The sequence below is a fragment of the Schistocerca piceifrons genome, chromosome 2 (assembly GCF_021461385.2).
Source record: "Schistocerca piceifrons isolate TAMUIC-IGC-003096 chromosome 2, iqSchPice1.1, whole genome shotgun sequence".
NCBI lineage: Eukaryota > Metazoa > Arthropoda > Insecta > Orthoptera > Acrididae > Schistocerca > Schistocerca piceifrons.
In genome coordinates, this window is record NC_060139.1 from 448367338 (window position 1) to 448379567 (window position 12230).

The window sequence follows — 12230 nt, forward strand, 5'->3', positions numbered from 1 at the left end:
AGCTTCTATTCTCTTCTTGTCCAAACTATTTATCGTCCATGTTTCACTTCCATACATGGCTACACACCATGCAGATACTTTCAAAAACGACTTCCTGACACTTAAATTTATACTCGATGTTAACAAATTTCTCTTCTTCAGAAACGATTTCCTTGCCATTGCCAGTCTACATTTTATGTCCTCTTGACTTCGACCATCGTCAGTTATTTTGCTCCCCAAATAGAAAAACTCATTTACTACTTTAAGTGTCTCTTTCCTAATCTAATTCCCTCATCATCACCCGACTTAATTCGACTACATTCCATTATCCTCGTTTTGCTTTTGTTGATGTTCATCTTATACCCTCCTTTCAAGACACTGTCCATTCCGTTCAACTGCTCTTCCAAGTCCTTTGCTGTCTCTGACAGAGTTACTATGTCATCGGCGAACCTCAAAGTTTTTATTTCTTCTCCATGGATTTTAATAGCTAGTCCGAACTTTTCTTTTGTTTCCTTTACTGCTTGCTCAATATACAGATTGAATAGCATCGGGGATAGGCTACAAGCCTGTCTCACTCCCTTCCCAACCACTGCTTCCATTTCATGTCCCTCGACTCTTATAACTGCCATCTGGTTTCTGTACAAATTGTAAATAGCCTTTCGCTCCCTGTATTTTACCCCTATCACTTTTAGAATTTGAAAGAGAGTATTCCAGTCAACATTGTCAAACGCTTTCTCTAAGTCTACAAATGCTAGAAACGTAGGTTTGCCTTTCCTTAATCTTTCTTCTAAGATAAGTCGTAGGGTCAGTATTGCCTCAAGTGTTCCACCATTTCTACGGAATCCAAACTGATCTTCCCCGAGGTCAGCTTCTACCAGTTTTTCCATTCGTCTGTAAAGAATTCTTGTTAGTATTTTGCAGCCATGACTTCTTAAATTGATAGTTCGGTAATTTTCACATCTGTCAACATCTGCTTTCTTTGGGATTGGAATTATTATATTGTTCTTGAAGTCTGAGGGAATTTCGTCTGTCTCATACATCTTGCTCACCAGATGGTAGAGTTTTGTCAGGACTGGCTCTCCCAAGGCTGTCAGTTGTTCTAATGGAATGTTGTCTACTCCCGGGGCCTTGTTTCGACTCATGTCTTTCAGTGCTCTGTCAAACTCTTCACGCAGTATCATATCTCCCATTTCATCTTCATCTACCTCCTCTTCCATTTCCGTAATATTGTCCTCAAGAACATCGCCCCTGTATAGACCCTCTATATACTCCTTCCACCTTTCTGCTTTCCCCTCTTTGCTCTATGGGTATGAAATCAATAAGGAGGCATCTCTTTCTCTTTTAGTGTTCAACCCTGAGCGCCATTCCTCTCTTCTGTCTGCCTTCCTCTTCATTTCCACGTATGTCTTACATCCAACGTCATTCATGATATGTTGCATGTATGATATCCTAGGTCGCCCCCGCCGATTCCTTCCCTCAATAGCTCCTTCTGCTATTGTTGCAATGATGTTGTTGTGTCGTAGGATGTGCCCTACAAGTTTGTCTCTTCTTGTTCGGATGTGCCTCCACAGAGATCTGGTTTCCTGTACTCTTCTAAGCACCTCCTCATTTGTTACTTTGTCTCTCCAGCTGATCTTCATCATCCTTTTATGGCGCCACATCTCCGGCGCCTCTAGCCGTCTTCTCTCTTCTCTATTAATTGTCCAAGTCTTACAGCCGTATAGGGCCACACTCCAAACGAAACCTTTCGTGATACGTTTCCTTATTTTCAGACTGATGTTACTAGCGATTAAGTTCCTTCTCCGATCAAATGCAATTTCTTTCCGGCTTCTACCATCTTTTGTGATTTTGCTTCCCAGGTAAGTAAATTCCTGTATCACTTCCAGCTCCTCTCTTCCAATTCTCATTCTCAGAGGTTCATATTCTGCTCCTGTACTGCATACCATCACTTTAGTCTTTGTCTTGTTTATTATTCCATACAGACTGCATAGAATTTTTTCCGTTGTTCTGAGGACTTCCTCTAGATATTCTTTTGTCTCCGTGACTATAGAAATATCATATGCATAACGTAGCATGTCTATCTTCTACCCATTAATTTTGGTCCCCACCTCAGTAGTTTCTCGAACTTGGTCTATAGCTTCCTGGATGTAAGCATTGAATATAAGAGGAGAGAGAGAACATCCTTGCCTTACCCCTTTTCTAATATTTGCTTCTTGCTCATGCTGACAGTTCCTAATCACTGCCACCTCATTCTTATAGAAGCTGGGTATCACACCGATGTCTTTGTACTTTATTCCACTTTTCCTCAGCACTCTGAACATCTCTTGCCAGATAACGTTATCAAATGCCTTTTCCATGTCTACAAAGGCAATATAAGTTGGTTTATTTTTCTGTAATTGCTTTTCGATAAGGAGTCTCAGTACCAGAATCGCCTCTCTTGTTCCCAATCCCTTTCTGAAGCCAAACTGATCTTCACTCAGCATATCCTCCACCTTCTGTTCAATTCTCTTCAGAACTAAGGAGGCATGGGATATGAAATTATATCAGTACAAGCCGTTCAGAAACCCTGAGGTCGCATTGCTATGAATGTGTCATGACAAAAGAAAAACTATGCTTTACCGAGACTCGAACTCGCTTTTTCTGCTTTTAATGAAAATCAGAAAGTCCAGTTTCGAGTCCAGATCTGGTAAAAATTTTGGACTGTCACAACATATCCACTGAAACAGTGCTTTCTACTAGAGAAATAAATAGTGCGATAATATGCTCGAGGAAATCAACGAGACAACTAAAACAAAAGTAGTTCTTCTTTCTTTTGTTAAACCAGACGACAATTTTTTATGTGTGTGGTGTGTATTCTTTCGGTAATGTCCGTAACAACAGACACCATTTGTATGCGGCCACTGCATTAAATGCAACGGCGACATGTGAAAATTTGTGGCGGACTGGGATTCGAAACCGGATTCTACACTTCTCTAGAACGATTCCCTTAACCGCCATTTTTTTTTTAATTTCTGAAAAAGTGGATGGTGGGGGCAAAATGGGGAGGGGTCGCAAACCCAGTCCTGGCCACAATGTCCCGTTCTCCCCCTCAGAACTAAGAAGGATGGAGGGCATACGATCCATGGAAAGAGAAAGAAGAAAAGAGTAATACTAATAATACTAATAATTAGAACAATAATAATAATTATTATTACTATTATTTTGTACCATCACCAACGTATTACAAAAGCTCGTGCTTTGGCATGCCTCATAATAGCGAGGGGAAGGTAAGTGAAACCTGGTCCTCGTCGGCTGCCAAACAGGAAGAAATATAAAAGAGGTCGTCTTTTTAAGACGTGAAGACGCTGCGCCGGCTACTGTGACCGAGCGCTTCTAGGCGCTTCAGTCCGGAACTGTGCTGCTGCTACTGTCGCAGGTTCGAATCCCGCCTCAGGCATGAATTTGTGTGATCTCCTTAGTTTAGCTAGGTTAAGTAGTTCTAAGTCTAGGGGACTGATGATCTCAGATGTTAAGTTCCATAGTGCTTAGAGCCATTTGAAGACGCTGCATAGAGCTACTCGCTGCGGAATTATTGATGCATATCTTCCCGTAGTAATGTGTCACCACTGACAGTTCAGTACTAACAAAAGCGGTTCTACGTTCAACTTCTCCTGTCGTGGACAGTCCGGATCAGGTTACGTAAAGCGCTCCAGAGAAAATTTAAGAAATATTGCTGGTATACTTGTGGTTCCGTACGATCGCACAGTGTCGTTCGTTTGAGTAGTGTCAAAAATTGAGGTCTATCTTCTCACCGCCACCGAACCAGTAGTGGACGGCCTGGCCGCGGACCCATGTCACAGAAGTCGTTTTTCCTTTCGGAAAATACACATCATGTGGGAAGATGAGCGATTATGCAGCTATCGGTCGGGAGTCACACGTGTGAGGAAAATCAACATCTGGCCCACCAAATGCCAAACATCACTCGCCGATCCGCTGACAAGGCGATGGTCATCCTTATCCATCACTCTTCAGGTTAACACAATAAAGAGTGCACGAGTTTAATTTCATGTAGACGAGACTGGCACATCTGCTTCCCGTTAACAGTCATGTAACAAAGGACGGACATACAAAAAAAGAGGACTGGACGTCCATATCAAGAGTGGCGGCTTTCACCGCGTGCCACACAACACACCACTCTATATTGTCTATATTGGGGTACTTCGTTTTAATCACCTTCGGCGCCTTAGTTGCAGGTTGGTGTTTATTGTCCTCAACAATGTCAAGTGAGTGGGCAATAGTGCGCTGCAGATATAACCTCAAGGAAGAATTGGCCAAGACAGGTTTGTAAGACATGTCGAACAACGTTACCACATCTTCCTGTGAGAGCTTATAAACACGGCGTTCGCTGCCTTGAACATGAAAGAGTCCTAAGCCTCCACCGTACCTCAAGAACGTCACAAACTCGTAGCGGATCTTAAAAAGCATGAGCATACTAACAAAGAGTCCAGAAGCCGCCATGTGGCGAACAAGACATGGTGGGATTGGAACATTTGCGCAATATGGGGAATGCGGGATGCCAAACAGACATTCACATATCGCGTCCGTTGCAGAAGTCCAAAGACGACGGTCGGTTAGCGCTGCTCTGATCTGATTTAATAGATGCCTGCAGTTGATGGCTATTCAGAGTGCCAGGTTAGTTGTGAAATCAATGCCCGAGCAACGTATCGTGTCACTGGTACGGGGGTGATGCACCCATCGGACAGTCCCTTACCTGTAGGCAGAGCATAAGATTTTTGGACATTGAGACTACCATGCCTTAAACCGCGAACCACGCCAATGCTGCGCAGATATAATTTCCACAACGAAGGAGGAATACCAGATCGTCGGCATAAGCACTGTACCACAAAGTGCGTCTGCCAAGTCTCATCCCCGCCGGGCGTTGTCGGAAGCCACAGAGAGCGCCAAAGCGAAGGCGTACGGTATCGCTAACAGAGGACAGCCCTCTCTCACCGAGCGCTGGATCAAGATTGGCGGCATGAGGCGGCCGTTGTACTGCACCCTGTACATTGCGCCACGATGAAGACGCGTCACTATCTCTATGTCGTAGTACCGCCGTCAAAAACGCATGGTCAGCCCTGTCAATGTTTAATGTCAATTTATTGTATATTAACAGATCATAATCGTACTTGACTGCTACATTTGTATTCTGTGGTAGCAGTTATGACGTTTTATCTGTCTTCGGAAAAAATTTCCTTCCCTCACGTGTAACATTATCTGAAAAATCATTTATAAGGGGCAATAAAAAAGTTTCCAATCGAAGGCAACACTAGCCCCTTGCCCAGCAACTCGACGTGGTGTGGACTCAACAAGTCGTCTGAAGTCCCCTGCGGAAATACTGAGCCATGTTGCCTCTATAGCCGTCCATAATTGCGAAAGTGTTGCCGGTGCAGAATATTTTGCACGAACTGACCTCTCGATTATGTCCCATAAATGTAGTTGACAAATTCGGTCCATGGTTTCGTGGGGTCTGCGCTAACATCGAATCCTATCGTCAGCTCTTACCGACTGAAATCGGGACTCATTTTACCAGGTAACGGTTTTCCAGATGTCTAGCGTCTACCCTCTCCCAGGAGAGGCGCTGCAGAAGATGTCATGCTCTTAGAAAAGGCACTCGGGTAGGTGGTCAGCTGCATTACCCCATTAACGCCAAATTTGCCGCACTGTCCTAACGCTTACGGTCGTCGTACATCCCGCATTGATTTCTGCCGTAATTTCACTCAGTGTTGCTTGTTTGTTAACACTGACAACTCTACGCAAACGCCGCTGCTCTCCGTCGTTAAGTAAAGGCCGTCGGCCACTGCTTTGTCCGTGGTGAGAGGTAATGCCTAAAATTTGATGTTCTAGGCATGCTCTTGACATTGTGGATCTCGGAATATTGGATTCCCTACGATGTCCGAAATGGTACGTCCCATGCGACTAGCTCCAACTACCATTCCGCTATCAAAGTCTGTCAGTTCCCGTCGTGCGGTCACAATCACGTCGGAAACCTCTTCACAGTAATCTCCTGAGACGAATGACTGCTCTGCTGAAGCGCTGCCCTTTCGTACCCTGTGCACGCGAAACTACCACTACCTTTATGTGTGCATATCGGTATCCCATGAGTATTGACACCTCTGTATACATACCCACACCGGAGTCGCGTTGAGTTGCTTATATGCAGCAACATCATACTCAAAAGGCAACTTTTTATTCGTCTCATACATGTATGTTAGGAAAAATTCAGTTCTAAAGCTGCTGTACAAATGCAGTGCCACATGAAATTGTTTTTGATATTGTAAACTTTTCTGCAATTTTCATTTTATTTTAGCCCTGTGTTGTCTCTATCCATTAAACTCTAATTTCCAGGTACGATTGAAACTAGTTATCAGACCATTTTACATCTACGTCTACATGCGTACTGTGCAAACGACTCTGAAGCTCATGCCAGGGGGTACTAATCATTGTACCACATGTTACGATTCCTTCCCACTCCAATCACGTATAGAGTGTGATGAAATCACTGCCTAAATGCCTCCGTGCGCCCATTAATTAGTATAATTTTGTCTTCGCGGTCCGTACGGGAGCGATACTTAGCATTCTGAAGTACATTTGTAGGGTCGTAACTTACTCCAGATATTTCTGTCCTATTTAGTAAAGTTTTATGACCAGAGTCAGATCCCTACAATAGGTCTAAAAATACAGGGTTATTCAAAAAGGAAGAGCAGATTTCAGTTCTTTGTTTCAAACTAGGAAAGATAAAAACACATTGAACTTGTCACTGGATAGAGGAAGCACCCAAATTTTATGTTCGCACAGACACTATACCCCATATTCAACATGAGCACCATTCGTTGCTCGAGAAACGCTAAAACGGTAGTCCATTTCATTCCATACACGATGCAGCAGGTCCCTTCTTAATGGATCAACAGTTTCAACAATTCGATTGCTCAGCTCTTTAAGATTAGCTGCCATAGATGGGGACCAGGAATCTGTTATTTATACATCCCACTGAAAAAATAGCAACGTGTTAGGTCTTTGACCTGGGAGGCCAAAAGCAATGAACAAGATCTTGTTGTCCACCTCTTACAGTCCAACTTTGTCGGGAGGTGATGTTGAGATAACACCGCACCTCAGGGTGAAAATGAGGCGTGGTGCCGTCATTAATAAAAAAGAAATCAGTGGAATCTTCTTGATGTTGAGGAAACAACCAACTTAGCAGCATGTCCAGGTATGACATTTCTGTGACAGTTTCCTCCGCATAATAGCTAAGGTCCATAAACGTTGTGAACACAAATGCTACAAAACACATTCAGTTTCCTTGAATCTCTTTCATGTTCGATGACGACACCAGGATTTTGTGACCCCCAAATTCTTACATTGTGGCGGTTTACTGTACCCGATAGATAAAACGTCGATTCGTTTGAAAAGATGAATCGTTTGGAAAACAGTGTCCTCTGCCATACCCTGGAGAACTCAAACGCAAAATTCGTACTTTCTGATGTGGTCGTCTGGACATAACAGCTGCAGTAACTGCTTCTTATGCAGGCGTCGTTTCACAACTCGCCGTACCGTTGTTTGAGGAAGTTGAAGTTTCTGGCCTGCCAGTCTCGTGGACTTCCGATTGCTCCGTGTGAACGCATCTCGGACACGCTCGACATTTTTGATCAGACGGGCGTGGTCGACCACTTCTTTCTTTTGCATAGGCAACCAACTTTCAAGAATTTTGTATGCCAGTCATAAATGTTCAGTAATGGCTGGATGGACGGTGGAATGCAAGTTGCACTTGAACGATCGATCGACTTCGCCCAAATTCCAACATACAAAATTATTTCTCTTATGGTGTAGTCACCACAATGCTACAAACAACAGCGCATCTGTGTCAGATCTTTGAACCGTCTTCTATCCAGTGACATGCGCAATGTGTTTCTACCTTTTATAGTTTGTCTGCAATAAACCACTGAAATCTGTTCTTTCTTTTCGAATCATTCGGTATGCCTCTGACGCAGTTATCTTTGCATAGTGCTATAAGTACCACTTTCGTAATCTCTTCTGTAATTGATTCTGAACGTCTTCTACCTTGGAAACCGAACTGTGCTGCTATGCATCTCCAGGTAGTTCATTAGTCTGTTTTTAGTAATTTTCTGTTGCTACTGCAGTGAACTTCACGTTGCAGCAAAAATACAAAATGCAGTTTTCTTTCCTCTGCGGACCACGATGCTTTCTGGCTGTTTTGTGCAACTGTTTTCGGTGGTGATGTCACGACATTCATCATCTGTTAGCTGTGCTACTCTATTCTGCCGATTCAGCCTCGAATTAGAAATACTTTTCATTTGCCTACTTGCTATTGCTGTATTTTCAGATTCATCTTCCAGCAAAGCATGTGTTGCGTAGTAATCATCGCACAATTTTACAAAATGATCTGCTGCTTTTCATTCAAGACATCTACGGCAAAAGTATAAGATCTTATTTTTGTAGGCCCTAAAATAAAAGTGCTAGGAATATGAAGAATAATGATTTGCTGTGTTCTAAGTATGTTTACCCTGATTTTAGTCACGAGGGAATAACGGCTGTCATGAAAAGGAGGTATTTAGCATATGTTTTCTTATAAAATTCTGCACATTGCTTACAGGAGACAAGGCACAACAATTAACACTTATTAGGATATGATAATGTCACGTTGGCAGCAGTGATTCGCCATGTAATGAAAGAACATAATTTCAAGTATCGAAATCGATACACGCTTGAAGTCTGATGTTCCCTTTCATAACAATAGTCCAATTGCCAATTATGTCCTATTCTCACAGTTTTCTCCTTGTCTATTCCGGTACCTTATTAAAACAGAATTGCCCTGAAATAAAATCTTTGATGTCTTTGAAGCCATTTTTGAGGGGCGAAAGCAATTAAGTTTCAATGTGGTTAGTCATTCCATGATTTGTCTCTTAGCACAATTACGTAAATCTGCTGTAGAATGCTTACATGAAGTACTTTCAATCTTGCTTTTCTTTCTGGAGATATTAGTATTTCCTTCGGTAAGGCATGGTATTCCGTTATACGCATTATGCAGTGTCTTACAAGCATGTTGGGTTCCCTTTATCTTCGACGTTTTCCCTTTTCATGAAGCCAACAGGTAACTCACTAACGTTACACCAAAATCCATCGCTGCTGCCCGCGGACATATGTTCCGTTATCGCTTTCTCTACTCAAACTACGAAAAATAGGGAGTAACGCTTTGTAGTTGACGCGGTCTTACCCAGCCAACTCATAGCTGCATGCTTGGCTTGTTGAACAATACGCCAACTTTTCCCACAACTTTCCCTTGTATGAGTTTCAAGCAAAGAGTACGATCTGGCCACTTCATGCGTGGAACCGTTATCTGTTCTTAACCATCATATCATAAGCATTTCACAATACCGTAACCTATTTCGACTACAAAGTGGTCTTCAGATTGCCAATAGATAAAAACAAGCGACAAAGAATCATTACAAAATCTAACGAGTAACGACATGCATCGTAAATCGGCAACGTATCGTTTCCAGTGCGTTGTCCATAATACTGAACGCAGCAGGTACTATATAGGTTAACGTTTTATTTCGTTTCTTTGTCGATTCATACATGTTTATATTCGCGAAAGGAGTATATACTTTGCCAGATTTTTAGTTATATTCGTTAGAGAAATGTGATATTATTTTGTATACAATTATTAAAAACTTCAAGAATTTTAAAAGTTTCAATGAGGAACACAGAGGGAGAATGGGTGGTGTGCTTGGGGGAGCGGCTCATATGCACGTGATGATATGGACACTTTAAACGAGCAGTTAGGTACCGGGTGGTTGTAATTAGTTGTGCAGCTACTGTAAAAGGTCGAGCGTTGTACAGCAAAGAAACTTGGTAGATACTCTAATGCGATATGCGCAGAAAAAATAAAGTGTTGCAGTTTTCCCACCAGGTACAAATCTGACTCCGTGGATACAAGAAAGACGTATAGAAATGTTTCCATATCCAATGGATTAGGAACATTATGTGGGCAGTAAAGGTCAAACAAGTGAGAAAGGCGTAATGTTGGTTTTATTATTAACTGCCGCTTACACAGTTTGTTCAGTATGAGCACTGGAGACATCGACGAGACGTTGCATCCGTAAAGCCAACAGATGAATAGTTGCTCGCAACTTTCCCAGTGGAATCTGAGCATCGTGCACCTTTATACTGGAATTCAGATCAGGAAGAGAGCGGACGTGTTCCTGGTAAACAGTTTCTATTACATATCCCCAGAGTCAAAACTCACATGGTTTCAGATCAGGGGATGTTGCAGGCGATGGATCTAGAAAACCTCTGGAGAGAGATTGTATTAAGCAGGTATACTGGGCGAGTGATACGAGGTATTGCCCCATCTTGCATGAAAATAATGTTTTCCAGACAGTTGCACTCTTTAAAAGTAGAAATCAGATGCTGTACAAGGAGGTCTCAGTAATGTGCATACATCACTGTACACGCGACAGGGCCTCTGGGTGTATTCCAAAGAAGAAAGGACCGAGGATAAAGCTGCTTGTGAATCCACACCGCACGGTCACATACGGCAAGTTCAAATGGTTCAAATGGTTCTGAGCACTATGGGACTTAACATCTGTGGTCACCAGTCCCCTAGAACTTAGAACTACTTAAACCTAACTAACCTAAGGACATCACACACATCCATGCCCGAGGCAGGATTCGAACCTGCGACCGTAGCAGTCGCGCGGTTCCGGACTGAGCGCGACCACCGCGGCCGGCATACGGCAAGTGCAATGGCTCTTCGTGCACAATGTGTGGTTTAACAGTAGCCCAAGTTCGGCAGTTCTGTCTATTCACCTCACCCTGTTGTGTAAAACGTGCCTCGTCAGTCCGTAGAATATTGCCGGACCACATGTCATCAACTTCGATCTGTGCAAGAGACCAAAGAGCAAATTCAGAAGATTTCTGCGGATCATGAGGTTTCTGTTGCTGCATCATTTATATCTCATACAGGAACCAGTGTAAAACAAACTGCAAAACTTTCTGTACTGTTGACCACAGGATGGACAATTCTCGTGACACTGCATGAGCACTAGCTGTACCTGGGGACGTGCTGCATGACCAGTTACAGCAACGAAACCTCTTAGATAACTTCCATTGGGATAAGACACCATCTTCCAGATAACACGTCGAGCTCAGCTGTGTTTCGAATTTCATTGTCTTCTTCTTTAAACCATTTGTTGACATCGAGTCTCTCCTCAGACTTTTCAGTCTTCGAATACTCTCTCAATGCAGCACTGCAATTGCTGCCGTTCACATAAAATAGTTTCACTAACCGTGAATGGTCTCTCTTTTCGATATCTGTGCTGTTCACTCACATTATGCGTTGTCAAATGAGAGCGAGGACGGCATACCGAAGCCAGATTTGCACCTTGTCGCGACAATCTGAAATAATTTTTTCTCCAGCGTAACTCGGTTCCGCATTGACGCATTGGAATATCTACAAACTTTTGCTGCATATGATAATTACGTACCCACGATGGACCTCTGCAAGTAGCTGCAATTCAAGTGTACCAACGCGGTATATTAAAACAATGGTGAAAACGGGCAGTATGTAATTTTCCCCAAACTGTTATGTGGTGTACGCTGTGCCCCGCGGCGCACAGTGAGTCTGACTGCGCTGTGCTGTTGCAGGATGTCGTTCGAGGACTTCGCGCGGCACTTCACGCACCTGGACCTGGTGCATATCGGGCCGGACGACTGGATGAGCGAGCCGGCGCTGCACTCGAAGCAGCCGTGGCGGGCCGTGCTGGCGCGCAGGCGTTGGCGGCCCGGATACAACGCCGGCGGCGGGCCGCACTTCGCCGGTGAGTACCCCTTCCTCTTTGTCTTCCTGTTCCGCTGCAGTTAGCAGAAACGTGAGAGAACGAATGCTACGACGCTACGACACAGACAGACAAGCTCGCCGTACAAAATACACTTTACACTTAAGGGACGAAAAAATAAAAATTAAAAAAAAACACGCACAACGAACGAGTTATCCGAATGGGGAGGAAATCTGTAGATGTTATGTATACGTACAGACGAAAAAATGATTAAAATTTCAGAAAAATTGGATGATCTGTTCAAGAGAAGAACTTCACAAACTGAGCAATTTAAAAAGGCGTTGGTCCACCTCTGGTTCTTATGCAAGCAGTTATTCGGCTTGGCATTGATTGACAAAGTTGATGTGTGTCCTCCTGAGG

General features: G+C 43.3%; 1 protein-coding gene across 1 annotated transcript in view; it reads left to right on the plus strand.

Annotated features, from left to right (window-relative positions):
* The window catches only part of LOC124775467 (calpain-1 catalytic subunit-like), a 152878-nt gene that overhangs the window by 103098 nt on the left and 37550 nt on the right, over positions 1-12230 (plus strand). The window contains exon 6 of the mRNA XM_047250299.1: positions 11680-11852. Within this exon, the coding sequence (XP_047106255.1) occupies positions 11680-11852 (173 nt within the window). The remainder of the gene's footprint in view (positions 1-11679; positions 11853-12230) is intronic.